General features: G+C 48.1%; 5 protein-coding genes across 5 annotated transcripts; 3 read left to right on the top strand and 2 right to left on the bottom strand.

Moving 5' to 3' along the window:
* Nucleotides 1-2,559: 2,559 nt before the first annotated feature.
* Nucleotides 2,560-4,055, bottom strand: PGRI_053480 (protein kinase domain-containing protein; the record flags this gene model as incomplete). Its single annotated transcript, XM_040793061.1, has 2 exons — nt 2,560-2,902; nt 2,983-4,055. 2 exons carry the CDS (start codon nt 4,053-4,055, stop codon nt 2,560-2,562), a joined length of 1,416 nt encoding a protein of 471 aa, XP_040645028.1.
* A 977-nt stretch (nt 4,056-5,032) lies between these two features.
* Nucleotides 5,033-5,998, top strand: PGRI_053470 (ADP-glyceromanno-heptose 6-epimerase; the record flags this gene model as incomplete). The annotated part of the gene is made up of 1 exon (XM_040793060.1): nt 5,033-5,998. One exon carries the CDS (start codon nt 5,033-5,035, stop codon nt 5,996-5,998), a length of 966 nt encoding a protein of 321 aa, XP_040645027.1.
* A 646-nt stretch (nt 5,999-6,644) lies between these two features.
* Nucleotides 6,645-11,336, bottom strand: PGRI_053460 (extracellular serine-threonine rich protein; the record flags this gene model as incomplete). The annotated part of the gene is made up of 3 exons (XM_040793059.1): nt 6,645-10,982; nt 11,034-11,216; nt 11,274-11,336. The coding sequence occupies 3 exons, from the start codon at nt 11,334-11,336 to the stop codon at nt 6,645-6,647; spliced, it is 4,584 nt and encodes a 1,527-aa protein (XP_040645026.1).
* Nucleotides 11,337-16,018: 4,682 nt separating this feature from the next.
* On the top strand, nt 16,019-16,381 carry PGRI_053450 (uncharacterized protein; the record flags this gene model as incomplete). The annotated part of the gene is made up of 2 exons (XM_040793058.1): nt 16,019-16,221; nt 16,276-16,381. The coding sequence occupies 2 exons, from the start codon at nt 16,019-16,021 to the stop codon at nt 16,379-16,381; spliced, it is 309 nt and encodes a 102-aa protein (XP_040645025.1).
* A 909-nt stretch (nt 16,382-17,290) lies between these two features.
* Nucleotides 17,291-19,767, top strand: PGRI_053440 (uncharacterized protein; the record flags this gene model as incomplete). The annotated part of the gene is made up of 6 exons (XM_040793057.1): nt 17,291-17,395; nt 17,442-17,524; nt 17,584-17,965; nt 18,348-18,724; nt 18,817-19,680; nt 19,761-19,767. 6 exons carry the CDS (start codon nt 17,291-17,293, stop codon nt 19,765-19,767), a joined length of 1,818 nt encoding a protein of 605 aa, XP_040645024.1.
* Between the last annotated feature and the right edge of the window lie 784 nt (nt 19,768-20,551).

Genomic DNA, 20,551 nt, shown 5'->3' with positions numbered 1-20,551 from the left:
TAGACCCCAACAGCCAGGAACAACTTGAAAGTCAATAAACATCAATATCTGTATGTTGTACTCCAGTTGTATACATTATGTATTCTGATATCTTATTACTTTTGTATACCTTCAAACTAAATGGAATGTAGAGGGGGCTAAGAATGAAGCTAAGAAAGACCCTGCAGATAATTTGGTTGCTACAGTCCCAAATCAAGGAACAACCATTTTGTGTTTCAGCTCTTTCCCTTTTGTTTGCACTTGCTCAAATTATTTTTCTAGACTTTCTTTTCTTCTTCAATTCATTGTTCAAAAGTTGCTATTGTATTCTATTTTCAATATGTTTTCATCCCTAGCATTTTCCGTGCCGTTGCTACTCGCCGGCTTACAGGCTACCGTAGTAGGCGCAGTCTCGCCCATTTCGGCTGTTGGCAACAAGTTCTTCTACGGGAATGGAACCCAGTTCTACATCAAGGGTACCAAGAAGCCTACATTGTAGGCATATCTTTTGCTGACTCGAATAGGCATCGCTTATCAGCTTACCCCAAGTGACCCGCTTATCGACACAGCCCAATGCAAGCGGGACATCGCCCGGATGTCCGAGCTGGGCACCAATGCGATCCGTGTGTACCACGTGGATCCCCATGGTGATCACAAGGGCTGTATGTCGGCACTAGCGGACGCTGGTATGGTTGATTCTAATACCCAGGGCACATATGCATACTGATGTGTTGTCTAGGAATCTACCTGTTTGTCGATTTGGACACTTTCAATACCCAGATCGAAGAGGTAGATCCACTTTCCCCTAATGTGGATCCATACACTAACGATCATAGACCAAGCCTCACTGGAACCAGACCCAGTTTGATCATTTCAAGGCCGTGCTCGATGAATTCCAAAAGTTTGATAACACTGCCGGTGTCTTCGTCGGAAATGAGGTACTCTCCAAGGCCAGTGGCACGGCCGCTGCTCCCTACGTCTTGGCGGCTGCTCGCGACATCAAGGCCTACCGCGATAAGAAGGGCTATCGTGAAATTCCCGTTGGCTACTCCGCAGCCGATATTGCCGATCTGAGACCCATGCTACAGAACTACATGGCCTGTGCCAAGAATGAATCCGATCGCTTGGACTTTTACTCGCTAAACGCCTATGAGTGGTGCGGTCAGTCCACCTATGAAACGTCCGGATACAACATTCTGCAGAAGAATGCGACTAATTACCCTATCCCTATCTTCTTCTCCGAGACCGGCTGCAACCAACCCTCACCTCGTACCTTTGACGACCAGGCTGCCATCTTTGGTAAACGCATGTCCGATACTTGGTCTGGATCCATCATCTACGAGTGGATTGAGGAGACCAATGACTATGGGTTGATTAGCTATGGTCCTTCTGTCGACGCAGCGACTGCTACTGCAAACTCCATTGAGGACGGCTTTACGCGCAAGGGCACCCCAACCCCCGTCTCGCCTGATTTCCAGAACCTCAAGTCTCAGTGGGCTACTCTGAACCCGACCGGAGTTGCCCTTTCCGCCTACCGAAAGAGCGCATCCAGCCTCACCGGTATCGAGTGCCCTGCCTCGACTTCTGGTGGATGGGATGTTGACCCAAGCTCACCGCTTCCTACCTTGGGACAAACCTATACAAAGGGTCCTCAGACTACCGGGACAGCCGGTAAGAACAAGGCTACTGAGGTTGATTCAAGCGGATCTCCGACTGCATCGGCAACTAAGGAAGGCGCTGCTCACGCTGTGACCGTCGGCTCGCCATCTACTGAGCGCCTGCTCGCTGGATCCTTGGTGCTGTCTGGTGTGCTGGGTGTTGTTGCTCTCTGGCTTTGATTCTAGTTCTCTTCCCCGACCGTTTTCGGAGGCATTGTATTGATATGCGTTACACATTTGAGATAGTCGAGTTCGGCTGAGCCACTGCATGATATGCTGGAGTTGGCCGGTTGCATACATATCTCAGGTCTGTCTTTTACGAAGCGAAGTGTACACAAATGAATTATTCTGATTATTGAACCATGACATTATCATACATCTACTAGTATTAATTTAACATCAACCTTGTATCACAGGTAAGGCCCGCTCCATGCGTATATCAGACTCTTCAAACTCAGAAACATCCTCAATATCAAGATCAAACAACTGTCCCTCAAGATTACTCTCACTCCCGCTCCCCCCAAACCCAAAATCAAAACCCGAAACAGATCCTAAAGCCACAGACCCATCCCCCATCTCCCGACTCTCCCCCAATGCCCCCTGACAATGCAAAACCCCCTCCGCCCTCTCAACAGCCTCCCCAAACCCCCTCCAAACCCTTCCCGCAACCAATCTCCTCCCAACCTCAACCTCGAGCATCCCCCTAATAACACCCAACATCCCCCCCACAGCCCGAAAAACAAGATCACCCCGTCGACCCCGTCGACACCGTTTCAACGCATCACCCTCTAACAACGCAATCCACGATTGAACCTGCACTCTATTCTTCGGTAGATGGAAGGATGCATCTGCTATTCCACCCCCGCGACCCGCGGATCTGTTTTTGGCGCTCCGATGTGCGTTGAATGAAGTAAGTGTTCTTTTATGGAGGGTTGTCAGGATGTCCAATGTTATTGCTGCGAGGGAGAATATATCTGCTGGGGCATTTGGATTCAAGGGGATTGGTATGGATTTCGGGGAGTTGTGGGGGTTGGATGTAGGAGGGATTGTGGATTGCGTTGATGAGGAAGATGTAGAGATTATCGATGGTGGTCTTGGGGGTTTCGTTCGCGACCAGAAAGATGTGAGACGGTGTTTTCTTGGTGTTGGTTCTGTATGGATTGAAGATGCTGAGGATGTTGCTGAGGATGAAGAGGATGAGAAAGCGAGAGAGAAATGCGATGGTGAATTTGGTAGACCTTTGGTTCGGGTTGAGGTTCTTTGGTCTGAAGTATGTTCGGTTAATGGGGATAGACGTCGTTGTCTGCGTTTTGTACGTCCACCCGATGGAAGAAGTGTCTGTGACTGTTGCTTCTGGATAACCGGCGCTGTGGATATCCAGCGCTCCGGCGCAGAGTAATTATATGTCTCGAGGTCGTTGACATGTGGTAGGGGTAGGAGGGAGTCTAGTGCTTGGAATTGACCGAGATAGATATGGAAGTTTGCATCGATGAAGATGTTAGATGGACGGATTGCGCCGTGGGAATGTCCGCGTGCGTGTAGCCAGCAGAGCGCCGATGCAAGACAGTGTGGCCATGTGATCAAGATCTGACGACGTTTATCTTTGTCTCGTTTGAAAGATACCGGCTCGTCTGTCAGGAAGCTGTGGAGGCTTCGATCTGCGGTGGCGCCTGTGAAAAGTACCGAGACGCTGTCGTCTTTCAGATACGAGGCGTAGACGGAGACGATATGTTCATGGGATAATGATTTTAGATTGCGGATTTCAGTGAGGACTTCGTCCGCCGAGAAGAAATACGGCGCGCCGCCGACTTGCACTTGGGTTCGCATGTAGACGCGACAGACTGAGCTGGCGAGGATAACCCTATCTACGGTGTCATCGCGTCCGTGTATTCCGCTGGTGTTTGTGCGAACGGCTTCGACTGGAACGCCTTCGTTCTCGGTATAGACGACATGGTCTCCCTCTGCTATACCACGGACTAGGAAGCGCCATTGGGCATGGAAGAAGCTCGTTTCGAGGGCGAGGTCTTCTCCGTCCGGGGATAGGTGGAGTAGATCGACACTATGTTGGGCGACGGGTAGATCGTCATCGTCGCATGATTCATCGACCAGGGCGAAGATTCGATCGGGAATGCCGATAGCGTCGAGGATCATAAAGACGCGGCTGGCTTTGGTGAGGATCCATTCTATGTATGTACCGCTTGTCAGTCCTTCGCCCCAGTCTGGTAATTCGAAGAGACGGGGGATATTTTCTGGTCGTAGACGACTGTGGATGTATTTTTCATTAAGGGTTGATTTGATGCGCTCCTCGGGCCACCATAGTGAGCTGTGTTCGTGAGCCATTGCATTTACAGTTGCATTTACAGAAGCATGACTTAGCCATGGAGGAGACATGACATTTAATATAACCATATCAGTCATGCGGCTGTCAATGTCCCTGTCTCCACCTTAACGGTTGAAAGGGTAAATGGTGGAAGATGACTGGTTGATGGCTTATCTTGCAAGGAGAGGATCAATAGAATTAAAAAAAAACAGTTGAGAGAATAAAGTGCTAACGGACTAAACAAAGTACTAAATCTGTTAGTAGAAATGTCATAAAACTCATTGTTCTCAGCCAATCTAGGGCTATAGGCTTATCTATGGAGATAACATCTCAACTGTCATATCCAATTTATTGAACTTTCAAAATAACTTCAATAATATGTATTCTTTTATGATCCATAAGTACATTAGTTTATATGTATCCATTGCATGGTGGAGAGCTTCGATCGACTTTGCTGCAGTAAAGCAAGGATCGGAGAAAGCTATGGGCACTATTAATAAAATCGCCGAGATAGCTCACTTTCCCAGAAAACAAAGCCCAGAATGCCAATCCCCTTTCTACCTTTAGCCTAAATCTTATTTTGTAGGAAATGATCAGTAATTGAGGGTTTTATTACTGGAAGGATGAGAATGTAAGGCTATCGCGGCTAGTGATGGGTATGGGCCGTGCGTAGTATATAATTTAGACTGAAGGATTGGAGTTGAACTCAAGATTGAGACAATTTTTGAGTACAATCAATGGCCTGACATGATTTGTTATGCCAATGAAATTGTTTATTGGTGATAGACTATACCTATATATATGTCAATACTGGAGATCGAACTTCAACTTACAATGGCCTATGTTCTAAGTACTCATTTTCACATTTATTCAATGTTATATCAAAGACGAGTTTAATGGTATCTGAGAAATATCTTATAAGCATGAGCTGCCAAAGAAAGAGTAATCTACCTTTCTTATTACTCCCATATGGTCTCGGTCCAAAGATGGTTGCTCCTTCCTTGAATATTTCCCTTTCCCCCTCTCAACTTGAACTTCACCTTTCCCCATATTTATCTCCATTAAATATCCAAAAATGATTATTGTCACCGGCGGTGGGGGCTTTGTCGGTTCAAACATCATCAAGGAGTTGAACAACCGGGGTGTGACCAATATCTTGGTTGTTGATGACATGACTGATGGATCCAAGTTCCGCAACTTGGTGAACTGCAAGGTGGCCGACTACATCGATGCGGCAGCTTTCTGTGAATCCATTCGGACCAAAACCTTTCTCCATCGCCCCCGCGTCATCTTCCATTATGGTGGAATCTCCTCTATCACCGAAACCAACGGCAAGAAAATGCTTGACGCCAACTTCACCTACTCCAAGGAACTCTTCCATTGGTGCAAGAACCAGGGTGTACGCTTTATCTACGCCTCGTCCGCCGCTGTTTACGGAAACAAAACCACCTTCACCGAGGGAGACGCCCAAGAAGCTCCTCTGAACGTTTACGGATACTCAAAGATGCTGTTTGATGAGTATATTGTCAAGAACACCGACGCCCGCTGCCCCCAAATCGCTGGTCTGCGCCTCTTCAACGTCTACGGACCCGGCGAACAGCACCGAGATGCAATCCCCAGCACTGTCTACCAGTTTTACCAAAAGCGCAAATCATTCAAAGCCATTGAACTGTTCGGTGAATACGCCGGGGTCGAAGCTGGACAACAGAAGCGCGACTTTGTCCACGTCGAGGACGTCGCCCGTCTGAACTGTTGGTTCCTCGATCACCCAGAGATCAGCGGTATCTACAATGTCGGCACTGGTATTGCCAGCAGTTTCCACGATGTTGCTATAGAAGTTGCTAGCCATTTCGGCAACCCTGAGGGTTACATCAAATTCATTCCTTTCCCACCGGAACTGAAAGGCAGATACCAAAGCTTCACCTGCGCCGATATCTCGAAGCTCCGTCGGGCGGGTTCTGTGCTGCGTTTCCGAGGCATCAAGGAAGGGATTAAGGATTACATGGAGTGGCTTGAGAGTCACGATGGCTTGGATCGCTGATCGTTATGCCGTATGGTCAACTTTCTATCCTGCGGCAGCCTCCAGCTTCCAGACGGCATGGGGCAGTCATTTTTTTCTCTTTGCAGAAATATCTTCATATTTGGGACTTCACTTCAAAGACGAAAAAAATGTGAAAAAAAATAAAACGTTGAAAAAAGTTGAAACCGACATGTGGTCATGTCTGGATTGAGATTTGTCCCCTGTTCAACAGGCTTCGATATCATCCACTAGGTAGCCATAATTATCATAATGAAGCAGATATTCATACAAATTCTTCTAGACAGCCATTGTGTAGTCCTAAAGTCTATGTACCTCGCCATCTCTGGAACTCTACTACTTCATTTGGGGATTTATCGTGCGTGGTGCCCTTTTTTTCCCCTTTCTTAAATGACATTGTAATTCTTCTATAAACTGGGCCCTATGTATAACATTTAATGAAGATTCTACTACAAAAACTACAACTAAACGCATATTCCAAGAAATAGGCGAAATCTATCGCATTCATTAGGGAGTGAATAATAAAATACAAAAAAGTCCCTATGGACGAGCGTCAATTCCCAGCCAAGTTTCGAACCATTCCAGGGCCAGGAAGACAAGCAAAACGAAATCAATTCGCACTGTGCATATTTGTAAAAGAAAAACGCATTTACATGATCAAGCTAAAGAAAGCAGCGAGAGAAACCAGCACCAGACTAGACGCGATCGACAAGGTCGAGGCCGAGTTGAAGACCGGCGATGCACTGGCCCAGGGTCTTCCACTGCTGTACGCGTACCCGCTTGAGGTAATCAAGGTCGATGATGCGCGCGCCGGAATCCAGCTGGTATGTACTGGGGTAGCGCCGGGACCAGCCGGGACGAGACCGACTGTTGGGCCTGCGGTGGAGCCGGTGTTTGTGACGAAGCTGACTTGCGGGACGGTGATTGTGTAGGTTGAGTAGGTGATTGTTGTGCGGGGGATGGTGGGGGCTGAGGTGATGGGGATGACGGCGCTGGGGGTGATGGTTCCGCCGGATGTTGGGACGGGAGGAACTGTTGGGATCAGGGTGATAGTTGAGGGGATTGCGGTGATGATTCCTGGGTTCTTGGGGATCCAGGTTGCGCAGATACCGGTGAAGTAGGAGAGAGCGGATTGGATCTCTTCCTTGGATGCACCCCAGGCTTGGATGCAGGAGATGACTTTGGTGGTGAAGTCGGTGTTAGGGCAGAAGCATGAGGCGTCGCTGTTGGATTTGCATTTAGGGGCGAGGGTGAGCCAGGTGTTTATGCACTGGGGCACGGTATTTGGGCACGGAGATGAGGGGGCTGGGCTTGGGATCGGGGAAACACCGCTTGGGATTGCTGGGGTGTTGCTGCCTGTAGATTGAGCATGAGTCTCGGTGGCAGTGGTGGCGGTAGCGATCGTAGTAGAGCACTGGGTACAGATAGTTGAGATGGTGGTGAGGGTCACTGTGGAAACTGTGTTGGATGTGGTCACGAAGGTGGAAGAACCCGATGTGACGGTGTTAGTCACGGGGCAGGTTGTCTCGGTCACGTAAGTCACAGCCGTAGTAGTGGCACCATCGGGAATAGTTGCTGTAGAGCTGACACCAACGCTAGACGACACGACACTGGTGGCACCAGGGACCGTGGGGGCAGTGGTGGTAGTAGCACCCGTTTCAGAGGGCGCGGGAGTGCTTCCAGGAGCAACAGAGCTGGGAAGGTAGAGAGTGGAGGTAGCGGAACACTCAGTGCAGATAGTCGAGGTCGTAGTCATAGTAACAGTTGAAATGGTGCTTGTAGTAGTCACAAAAGTAGAGGAACCAGAGGTAATAGTGGTAGTCACCGGGCAGGTAGTGACAGTTTCCCAAGTAACGACAGTGGTAGTAGCCTCGCTAGGGGCTGTGGGAGTGCCAGCAGTAGATGAAGGTGCAGGGGATGAGACCACCGAGGTCACGGCCGAAGTGGAAGCAGTCGGAGTGCCAGTGGGAGGAGGTGATTCAACCGTCGTAGAAGTAGCTGAAGTGGCACTGGGGGGAGTTGATCCGGCCGGGGAGCTACCTGGCAAGACGCCGCTTGGACTTGGGCCTGCGGGCGGAGATGTGGACGTGACATCAACTGTAGTCTCAGTGACGGGACACACGGTAGTCGAGACAGCGACGGTCGAAGTCACTATAACGGTCGAGTCCGCTGGGCAGCTCACAACCTCAGGGGCACACCTGGTGATAGTGATCAAACTAGTGGAGTACACAGTTGAGGTAGTCATCTGGACTGGAGTAGTGATCGCTGGGGTAGAAGGACCGGAAGTTCCGGCAGGGGTCTCGACAGTACTGGAGGAAACAGAAGGAACCACTGGGATCGACTCGGTGGTAGTCGTCGCAGTTTCAGCGGGAGACCCGTCAGTAGTGGAAACAGAGGTAGTCGCTGGGATCGACTCGGTGGTAGTCGCAGTTTCATCAGGGGTCTGGCCCGTAGTCGAGGAAACAGAAGAATCCGAAGTCGAGGATATCGGAACGGGTGTGCCACTAGGAGGGACACCGGCTGACGAACTGCCAGGGAGAACACCGCTGGGGCCCGGAGTAGCAGGTACAGATGGCGAGTCTGTAGCGGTAGCAGTAGTCTTAGTGACAGGACAGACCGTGGTAGAGACAGCGATAGTCGAAGTGACTACAACGGTCGAGTCCGCTGGACAGCTGATAACCTCGGGGGCACAGCTGGTGACAGTTACCAGACTGGTGGAGTATATAGTCGAGGTAGTCATCTGGACTGGAGAGGTAATCGCCGGGGTCGAAGGACCGGGGGTTCCAGCAGAGCTTCCATCCGTAGTAGAGGAGGCCGAAGGAATCACCGGGATAGAAGGACTAGAGGTTCCAGCTGGAGTCCCGCCCGTAGTGGATGATGCAGAAGGAATCACCGGGATCGACACGGTAGGAGTTCCAGTGCTACCGGGTGTCTCGCTTGCGGTCGATGGAATAGAAGATCCTGAAATCGAAGATGTGGTTTCGGAAGTGCCACTGGAAGGAGGGACAACGACTGACGAGCTACCAGGGAGGACACCACTAGGGCCCGGGGTAGCAGGCACAGATGGCGAGTCTGTAGCTGTAGTAGTAGTCTCAGTAACTGGACAGACCGTGGTCGATACAGCGATAGTCGAAGTCACAACAACAGTCGAATCCGCCGGACAGCTCACGACCTCAGGGGCACAGCTGGTGACAGTTACTAGACTGGTGGAGAATATAGTCGAGGTAGTCATCCGGACTGGAGTGCTAGTGATCGCTGGAGTCGAAGGGCCTGAGGTTCCAGCTGGAGTGCCGGACGTAGTAGAGGCAGAAGGAATCACAGGTATCGATACAATGGGAGTCCCAGTTCCAGCGGGTGTCTCGCTTGCGGTAATTGTAATAGAAGAAGACCCCGGAATCGAAGATGTGGTCTCTGATGTACCACTGGAAGGAGGAACACCAACCGAGGAGCTTCCAGGGAGGACACCGCTAGGGCCCGGGGTAGCAGGCGGCACAGATGACGATTCTGTAGCGGTAGCAGTAGTCTCGGTGACAGGACAGACCGTGGTCGAGACAGCAATAGTCGAAGTGACTACAACGGTCGAGTCCGCTGGACAGCTGGTAACCTCGGGGGCACAGCTGGTGACAGTAACCAGACTGGTGGAGTATATAGTCGAGGTAGTCATCCGGACTGGAGTGCTAGTGATCGCTGGAGTCGAAGGGCCTGAGGTTCCAGCTGGGGTGCCGGCCGTAGTGGAGGCAGAAGGAATCACAGGTATCGATACAATTGGCGTCCCAGTTCCAGCGGGTGTCTCGCTGGCAGTAGATGGAATAGAAGAAGATCCTGAAATCGAAGATGTCGTTTCGGATGTGCCACTGGAAGGAGGCACACCAGCCGAGGAGCTTTCAGGGAGAACACCGCTGGAGCCAGGGACAGCAGGTACAGATGGCGAGTTCGTAGCGACAGGTGTAGTCTCGGTGACGGGACAGACCGTAGTGGAAAGAGCGATGGTAGAAGTTATCACAGTGGTCGAGCCTGATCCAGCAGGGCAATCGGTGACAGTTGGAGCACAGCTAGTGATGGTGATCAAACTTGTGGTGTACACAGTCGATGTAGTCATCCGAAGGGGTGTGCTTGTCGCTGTGGTAGTGACTGGACCAGTAGAAGGGCCCGTTACAGAGCCTGAAGGGGCAATGATAGAGCTGGAGCTAACAGACTCAGTACTTCCCGGCGGAGTGGTAACTGGAGCAACAGAGGATCCTGGGACTGAGGATGAAGGCAAAATGATAGAGCTTGAATCAACAGCCACAGACGAACCTGGAACAGAGGTGGAAGGCACAGCGCTAGAGCTGGAATCAGCAGGCACAATCGAACCTGGAGCAGAGGTCGAAGGCGCAACAGCAGAGCTGGAATCAGATGAACCTGGGGCAGAGCTCGAAGGCACAGTGGCAGAGCTATAATCAGCGGGCACAGAGGATCCTGGGACTGAGGTCGAAGACACAATGATAGAGCTGGAATCAACAGGGACAGATGAACCTTCAACAGAGGTCGAAGATACCGCGGTGGAGCTGGGATCAGCAGGAACAGACGAATCTGCAACACCGGTCGAAGGCATATCGATAAATCTTCTAACAGGATTGATAGGGAGAGTGATGGAATGTGCAGGGGCAGTAGTTGTAGAGCCAGGAGTACAGTCAAAGGCAACGCTGTAAATGCCGAAACCACAGCTCTCAAGTTTACTATCCTCAGGCAATTCGAAGTGGACGGACTTAGCACCACCACACTGGTCATTGTTGACCACGGTACCAGCAGAGTTGCAAGAAGCGGTGTTCTTGCAGGTCGATCCATCCGGCATGGTGTAGATAATGTACAATTCGGTATCCTTCTCGGTGGCAAGGTGGAAGTTGGTCACAGAGAAGCCGGTCTCGTCCGTGCCGGCGAACGATGGAGCCGAAGAACCGGAGTCGGAGCCACTTTTGGATACGGTACCAGAGATACATTTCTGGGTCTATAGTCATAGTCAGTATGTGCAGATGAAAGATAGAAATGGATAACTTACGCCACGCTTGCCAAGGCTGGAACCAAAGCCATTTCCGCATGTGAAACCAGAGAAGGAGAAGCCGCCATAGTCGGAGAATGAACCAGGCGCAAGGTCAGTCCAGCTGAAACCTTTGTGCTGGTAGTCATTACACTTGTTAGGGGATCTACCCGGGCTGGAGTAGTATTTCTCGGAGCCCCAGTACTAAAGGAATTTGAGTTAGCATTTATCAAAGACGACAAGATATGAGTTTGGGCATACCACTCCGGTGGCTTGGCCAGAAGCCAGAAGAGAGAAAAACACAATAGCTGAAGTGATCTTCATTGTGGAAGGGTAGCAGCAACGAGTGACGGTGAAGTGGGACGCAAAACGAAGATAGAATGGAATGAAAAAAAAAGAAGAGAGAAGAAGTATGGATGAAAGAAACAAAGATGGAGTGATATAAAGGTCTGGGATAGATAGGCTGCGATGTCCAAGGCTAGGCCTCAATGGATATTGAGATATAAGCCACAATTGTAGGATTTAGGCAGCGAAGTAGGGAGTCTCTATATTAGTATTGTTGATGGGAAACAAGGAAAAAGGCCCCAATGAAACTGAACCAATATCAAACGAAAGAGGGTGGGACAAGGAAATAGGTATCCTTGAGCGAGCGTCTTTGGTTGGAGACGAACCAAGATGGCCAAAAAGCCAAAAGGAAATAAAACAATGACTAGAATGAAAGAAGGTCAAGGATCTGGGAAAAGTCGTGGTCTTTAAACAATCGCCCAACCCAGGCTATGGCATGAACTTCTGCAGACAAAGAGCTCGGCTGCAGCTAGCAAGCATTCCTCTGCTGACCCAAACAAAGTACCCTGGCGTCAAGTATAGGTAAGACATTTCGTCAGAAAAAGCGAACATTTCTCCAATCGGCAAGAATCTCAAGGTACAGATGAAACGGCAGTGGCTGAAAAGAGAGCGAGCTTAGGATACATCTAGAGTTCGGCGCCGATTAGTGCATGATGGACCTCAAGGGACTGGAGAGGAGCCAGTCAGAGCTTGCAGACTGGGGCCATTGACCAGGGCGCCTGTGGGGTGGTTCCAATCCCATTCAGCAACGGTTCATGAGATTTCTGACGATTATAAATTGGCCAGCCAATGAGCATGGTAGAGTAAAAATAGCATACTAGATATTAGGCGCTTGATCGGCACGGACACCTGCAGGCCGTCAAGAGGGAAGGTCTTCAGGGTCAGGATACAATGATCCACGTGAGTCTTCCCTATCATTTACTAGCTTGAAATCCTTTGACATGAACTACGAGTGTCACCTAATCAAAACAAAGAATCCAAAATAATCCAAAATAATGCGATCGGTCAAAGAAAAAAAAAACCCCCTTTAGCGTGTCGCCCATTTGGCGCCCACTTTCTCCATGCATATGTGCTTATTATTGTTGATCTTCTGTTGCATGCGTCTTCGAAGCGCCGGGGTCGACGAATCAGCGCGAGATTATGGCGTACTTTCAAGTACTTTAGGGCCAACGGTGCTTTTGGTCGCATGAAAGCGACTTTTTCTTTTTTCTTTTTTTCCTTTTCTTTTTTCTTTTTTCCCCAAGGAGTCACTCCCTGGAAGGTCGAACAATGCAGATAGTGGCACGGAGAGTGACGGGTACCTGAACCATTCGCTCCGTCTCACCTCTGAGTCTTGATTTAGGTGAACACTAAAAAAGCCCAGCGGCAACTAACCTGTCCCCTATGGAGTATAGCATATATTATTTGTCCACGGAGTATTCCGTATGGAGTAAACAACTCGAGATTCCTGTTTCGAAGCGTTTCAATTCTATCCTCTAGACATGCAATGGATGCCTTTTAAGTCCGTCTAATGCCTAGCTTAGCTCTTCTTCTGGGCTAACTAACTCCGCAACATTGGGCATAAGAGCCCCGATATCCCTTTAACCACACTCGCACTAATCTTATGTTTTTTTTTAGATTAGATTCTGGAAATAAAATAAATAATCTCCATGTCTCGGCGCGTCGACGGCTTCTGCAGAATTGAATAAAATAATGTGGGGTTAATGTGAAACGCTCAACTAAATATATCCACAAAATGAGATTTTTAGCGCCTGTGGAATACTACGCTATAACTTATTTTCCTTTGCTTGAATCTTTGATTCTAAGACTGTACAGGTGTCACGTCATGCACTATATATATCGGAGCCTGGAATATCTGAGCATAATGCTCAGATATAGTGGTCTTTTTGGCCTAGTGTGTAACTCGCCAGTCCAGGGGCAGGTTGTAACAACAGAGCCGTACTACAATACACACAGAAAGACAAATCAGAGACCACTCCCGCACAGTCCACGTACTTCAGGAGGCCTTATGTACAAACCCCTACTCTTAGTAAAGACTCAAAATTAGCGGCGAATAAGAGGAGAAAGGCTATATGATGCATAAATTGTAAGGCGTTTCGATGCAGATCCAATCGATTAATTAGGCACGCCCACAAGATCACTAGGGCGAAGATTAGTGCCAAAGCGGTGGTCGTCGGCACAGTCGATAGAGGTCTTTTTTTTTAAATAAACCCTGGCCGCTGATGCCGCACTTCCGCATCGGCTATCGTGTTTCTGGCTTGAGACAAAGGATCAATTCTGTTCCCACGTATGTCCAACGAGATTGTGCCAGACATGGCTCGAACGGCAGTAGTTATGTGGAAGTGAGTTGTCTGCGGTGACTATTATGTAAGGGAGAAGCGATGGCATGAGGCGCTCTATCGTTGTTTTGCGTCTTAATAACGATCCGTGCTCACTAACCTCGTGTCGGGGCGATGGTGCAGGGTTATCAGATGTTCGACTTTGGAACGGATGATAGTTTCTATTCGATGCAAATATTGAATACTCGACTGCAATTTTGCGATATGGCGGGCCGTGCCATGGCCTGTAAGTTCTTTCTGCGAGCCCTTCACGACTATATGAAAGTTGATACTATCAATGAGAAAATATAAACAGGTCATGAACAGCAGCGTCAGATAATTATTGGCTTTATGGAACAAGGAAAGTGCACAAAAACGCGGCATGGATTGCCCTTCGATATCTCTGAAATCGCTGGGACACTGACAGTCCCGTCTAGTTTAGCAACATAGTGGGCATCCGAATATTGAAATCTCGAACACCATGCAAGTGCGGCTGTTCCAGGTTCCACCACGTGTTTTCTTAACTCGACATGAACCAAGGGTGCTGAAGCGCCTGCCTTGCAGTGATCTTTTTCGTAGAGTCTAAGTTCGTCATTTTGCACACTAAATCCCAGAGATCTTGATCCACATACTCCCAACACCCGAAAGGTTGTCTTGGAGTATCCGAAGTAAAGTTCCTAGCAATAGAGATGAAACGCTCATGAAAAGGATTGTCTTCTACTATATGCTCCAGGAAACCATTGAGATCTTCTTCGTCGGCAAAATATGATACATGTCTTTGGAGAATGTAGCGCCAAGAGTCCGCCGCAGTAAGTTGGGAATCGCTTATGCGAAATACCATCTCATTGAGCATAACATATATTATCTAAAGACATTGTTAGGTATTCAGTAGGGACCAAGAGTAAGAAGGACAAGACGTACAACAATCCCGAAAGAAAATATATCCGAGGCTTGGTTCTGACGAGATCGGCACCAGCTTTCAGGGCTCCTCCACATAGCATTACCGCAGAGGGGACCTCTTAGCCATTTGCCTGGTGGGACAAAGACCGTATCCTCGAGATCTGATATTTGAACAGTTTTGACTATTAATTGACCCTCCGTACTCTCGTCATGGTCGACCAAGATATTGCTAGGTTTGATATCTATAAAAATAAGTTAGTATTGTGAGAGACTTGGTATTAAACGGTGTCTAGGCTTTCCATTGTGAAGAATCCCCCGGTCGTGCATATAAGTTAGTCCCTGTAAAGCTGATCGGAGGATGTGAATTCTTGATTCCCGATTCAGCGATCTCTGGCTTAGACGAAGTAAATCTCCCGCAAGAAAGGGGTAGATAAATAAATCAAGGTCCCGGATAGTGTCGACTACCGTTCGCACATTGTGGCAAGATGCCAGTTTTTTTTGCAAATTCAGTTGATACTCAAACTCCCCGGGTATCATGTTTTTTTGCAATAAAGTTGAGCTTATCTGCGCTTTCCGTCATCCATATTAGTTAGCAGTGATGCCGCAGGTGGCTAGATTTTAGCACTTACCTCGCACGATATACGCATAGAAGGGGCTTTCTGCGATCAACGAGTATTTCTTCGATCTTGAATATCTGTCCGGAATCACTCTTGAACACTGTCCCTAACGGAAATGGCTCTTCATGCAAAGTGGTAGCTATCTGAGAATACCGTTGTCGATAAAAAGAATGTCGACTTAGATACAGAACGTGAAACTTTGACGGTAGAACAGTGGTTGGAGATGAATGCTTTGTTGAAACAAACAACGGAGTTGTCCGAGTGAATACTCGAGAAGCTAGCATGATGCTAGGTTGGGAATGTGATCTGATTATGTGACGTTTATGTTGTGAATCTATACAGTTTGCAGAGTTTGCATCATGTTTCTACCTCAGGCATGATTGATAAAAGAGTCTTGTACCTGTGGAAAAGATGATCCATGGATGCTAGGATTATGTAATTATTTAACATTTTTACCACACCCGTGGACATGGCGATGGCAACGATCCACTTGGGCGTGGAGGCCCCGGGGGCCGCACGGCCCCACTTTGCGAACGTCCAATTGAGGGCAAGAGAACCATGACCAGTCGTGGTTTTCAAGCACATTATTGGTTCAGCAATAATAAAGAAATATCCTTAGTTGACAGATCAGTGTCTTTGCCCAATTTCCCTGGTACCTCCATTATGCAACACGGATTTATCGTGCTTCATCCAACTTAAGTCAACAATGTAGTTCAACATGGCGAGAGTAGGTCAAAAATCTATAAAGGCCATCTGACTGGTTCATCAATCGCTCGGTATTCAGCGAAACAATATACGAAAACCTAAGGTCTACCTTTCCAACAACATGGCATCCAATGCTAAAGTTATCTCAACTAAGGTGATCGGCATCCTTTCTTTGGGCGCACGAATGGCGAAGGTCGGATACGTGGATAGAACCGATGCATGGAACAGACCATATCTCAGCCTAGAATTTCAAGCGAAGTTCAAGGCAACTTCTGAGAAGAAACTGTCATCTCTAAAACCGGAGACTGATATGGTTTCTCTTCAGTAAGTTTAGAATTAATTCATCTTACAGTTCTAATATCTAATATTTGTCAATAGGGGGACTCCTCATGCGAGTGAATCTGACAACCGCAGGCATTTTACTGCAGTGGAGATGGATGGGAATGGTGTCGTCATAGCAAAAAAACATCTTGTTGTGGAATAACTTCACTCAAGAAGTGCAGGTTTCATTGGGGCGTGGGAAGTGATCGCGATACGCTCAGGAGTGGCCACTGAAGACCAAGTAACAATCAAGTTGGAATAGATGAAATGGCGAGGCATTGGAAGTCTCAAAGCATGAGAAGAACGGCTGTTCAACACAGCCAGCCTTAGCTAGGGTATAGAGAATTGGAATGCACTCTTTTTTATCATTTAGTGTTTAGCATTCCGCAATTCAATTCTATAAGCAGAGATTTGCATCTTTGACAATCGCGCCATGCATCCCTGGCCAATTTGGAAAAAGTTGATCCGCCCAGGAACTAATCAGCAGCGATTTGGATGCAGCTTATTACGTCCCTTTGCTGCGACGTCTTCAAGTCCGTGAAGTTGCTTAAACATCTTGTCTTTACGTGCATGACCTTGATCTGTGTTTGTTGCCAGAAATAAGCCTATTGGACTCTAGGTCAAGGGTGCATGTATAGTAAAGGCAATAGCACTCACAGTCCAAGTCTGTGACATGCTCGTCACGGACATATGCGAAAAACTAGCCGAGAATAATCAATGAATTTGTCTAATATTTGCCTTGCATATTGTCCCAATAACTGTATATGTTGATCGTCGCCTTCTTTTAGAGACCTTATGAAGGAGAATACCATAGTTCATTCACACCTGCTATCAAAAGCAACTGAAGGTGTCCTCAAAAAGGCATATTCTATATAGAGTGCAATTGCATCATAGGTGGGTGACATAGGAGCTTGCTAAATAGCCAGAGCCTGAAAAGTCTTCGGTTTAAACGTGCCAAAGATATAAAGCTCGACGCCTCGCTGTCTCGCCTCCCTACCATTCTCCACGGTTTTCAATTACGACTATTCTCGATCAAGCTAGACTTGTTTGAGCCCGGTACAGGAACGCAAAGATGACAACAGCGCAGATCATATCGCCTCGTTACAATGAGCAAGATCCATCGGAAATGGAAATCACTGGCTTTGTCGTGTTCTCAGCTTCCTCTGACGGAGCCGAAGTAAATCCAGAGGTAAAGCGGTCTCTACATTCAAGACCAAAAATAGAAAAAGGTCCTTTCGTCTATGGGAGAGGGGATCCAGATATATGTGGGCGGTTTTTGCGATGCGGGGCCGAGGAAAGCGACGCGGTGAGTTTGATAAAATATTTTAGTTATTGAACGAAGACTGACAAATACTAGTTTTCTAGAAAAATCAATGAGGCGATAGGCGAAGTTGACTTTCTCGTTCGTCAGGGTCCTGTGATCGTTCTCTCTCTCAAGGACCACTCAACGTGGGGCACTAGGCTTGCGCACCCAACTCGTCATGCGGTGTCTGCCTTTCGAGATCTTTCGAACGTCGACGAAACCAGAGTAACTTTCATGCTCTACCCTCAGGATTTACCGAAAGACGCCATGCTGGAGGCCCGACCCGTTATGCGGAAGCTGCAGCCAAACGAAATTCTTTTTGTGAAAGGACCAGTTAGAATGAGGATAGAGGTTCCTGCTAAGGGCTCTTTTGTCTGGCAAGGGAACAGTGGCAAACCAATGGGGCTTGATATGTTCGGGCCAGAGGTGTTTGAGTTCATGGTGGTTTGAGCGGTTCGCTGTTATAACCTGCCCCTGGGCTGGCGAGTTACAAACTAGGCCAAAAAGACCACCATATCTGAGCATTATGCTCAGATATTCTATGTTCCGATATATATAGTGCGTGACATGACATCTTTGGTCTTATTATTATCCTCGCATGTCAGTTGCCTTATAGTATCCAGGTCGATATAAAACCAATAGATATCTTTGCTTGGAAGAGTAAGATTTTTCCTCTCCAGACAACTGTGATAAGTATACGGAGTACGAAGTATTCTCCTTTGCTTGTGAAAAGCGCTATGGCGAGCTTGAGGTAAACGGACAGTCCAGATGGCGAACATCCAGAGCTGGTGCGAACTGCATCACCCCGCCTAAGGTCATGCCGTAGGGCCTTCCCATAGGTGTTGCAGAAGCCCAAGAGGTGAAGCTCTCCAAAGATGCCCCTTTATCCGAATGGCCAGGTGTGCGTGGTATCTCCGGTTATGACGAGGGAAACTACATCACTGTCTTGTTCTTGGCTTGGGCATACATCCTATCGGCGAAATGGGTAGAGTTGCTCGATCGCTCAGAAGCACATCAGTGTTCAACGGAGTACTCACCTAAAGCCCGCCAAGGGCCCAAAGAACCAGAAATAGAGGTTATTGAGGTTGACCTGCCTCCGGACGCAAGCGAAGCCGAGATCGTGTGGTGGAACGCTATACTCTCCGGAACACCAGCATGGGACATATCCATGGAATACGAGTCCGACAAATTCATCTCGCCATGGTCTGTTTCATTAGAAGGATCGATCTCAATGCGAACTAAACAAAAACTTCCCCTCGAGTCAACAACCTATAACCCCCCATCATCAAAAACAGCCTTCCAATACCTCACCCGCTTCTGCAACCACCACCACATCTACGCACAATGCACAGCAGCACTATCAGCATAATTTTTCACCCGCGACGTCTTCCTCCGCAAGACACCGACCCTCCTAATCCCAAACCCACCAAAAATGTCACCTACCACTCCCCAACAAGCTCGCAATCGATCTCATCTCTAATCTCCGAACACGAAAACCTTCTCCCATACTACATGACCCTAAGCAGCAAAATGTGCATGACAACAATTCCAGCAATGAAAAGCATCTTCTTCAACGCCGACATCCCCTGCAATTTAGTCAGTGCATGGACAAATGCGATCTTCGCAGTTATAAACCCAATCGTGAAACAAGGCGATATCCCCCGTCTTCTCAACGGTCTGTCAGCACGCGGGCCACGCGTAGCTAGCCTCTGGCTCGGCACTGCGATCATGGGTACGAGTAGCATATACCTGAAACACAGCGAGCAGGGGTTGATAGCGCCTGTTCTAGAAGCCGAGGCGTGGATGGGTGTTAGGACTACGTTTTTGACACAGCCGCCTCGTATCTATGATAAAGATGCGGAGTTTGTGCAGCGAGATGATGAGTGTCGGTTGCTTCTTCTTGCGACGCCCAGTGATGGGGAGTATAATCATGGATATGTTACTGTCTGGCCGTGGAAGCCGTTTGGGAGGGCCCGGGTCTGTGAGACGGATATATTGCTTCGGGAGCATTTGAGCTGTGGATGTCATGTTTTGGAATATGAGGGTTGGTCTTGGGAGCTTGGGGATGGGTCGAGGGTTGAGGATACGGGTGTGGGGGCGCGGTTTTCGCCGTTGCTTTCGACGTCCAATTATTCATCTAAGGCTGCGACTGTTTCTAGGTGTGTATCTTGTCAACCGGGGCTTACTTCTGCGGATCTTCCTGCCATACCGAAGGATTGTGAGTATGATGTGTACTCAGATCGTAGAATGAGTAATCCTACTCGGGAATATTTTGCTGGCTTCGGATGGATGGTATTCCGGCTAATAAAAAGGGGATATATCAGCATTCGTGGGTTGTGGTTGGGAGAGATAAGAACGAGGAGGTGGATGAACATGAGTCTGATGATTCTACTGCTGGTGCTCGAGCTGAAAGAGTTGAGCATTGGCTTGGTTGTGTTAGTGAAGCTGAGATAGTAGTTGAGGCCGGTACTGAAGACTGTTGTTAATACCACATAGATTGAGCTCTTAGATTCAAGAATCAAGGCAGGACTTTCATGACTCTCGGCTTTCCAAATGTGTTATAGCAGTAGTGAAGGTTATAGCTTCTTTGGTGATATCGAGGACAGGGGAACGGGATATAGATTAAGTAATTGCGGACCTTGGAAGATCACTTAATTAAGGTTTAAGTGGACCCCATGTGGGGGATGTACATCAATTTGAAGTCTGAGCTTCATTCCAAGGTTGAATATTAATGAGCGAGAGAATGTAATAAAATTTTCGAATGTTTTTGATATTGATGTGAAGGTAAATGTAAACAGCAACTTGGTCCATCACTCGTTAAAACGCAAACCCACAAATTTTCAACTCCACAAATCCAAAGGTATCGCCAACCCCGCGACAGACGAGGGAGAAAAATGACCAGTCAGTAGATATGACATGATAATCAAAATAAAATGAAAATGAAAAAGAATGACTAGCAAGCTTCAAATCTCATAAACGATCGGTTTTGGGTTCTGAGAACCAATGTCGATCTTTCACAAGCCAACTACA

This window comes from Penicillium griseofulvum (assembly GCF_001561935.1).
Source record: "Penicillium griseofulvum strain PG3 chromosome Unknown contig_84, whole genome shotgun sequence".
NCBI lineage: Eukaryota > Fungi > Ascomycota > Eurotiomycetes > Eurotiales > Aspergillaceae > Penicillium > Penicillium griseofulvum.
The sequence above is the reverse complement of the archived record's forward strand: the minus strand, read 5'-3'. Positions and strand labels throughout refer to the sequence as shown.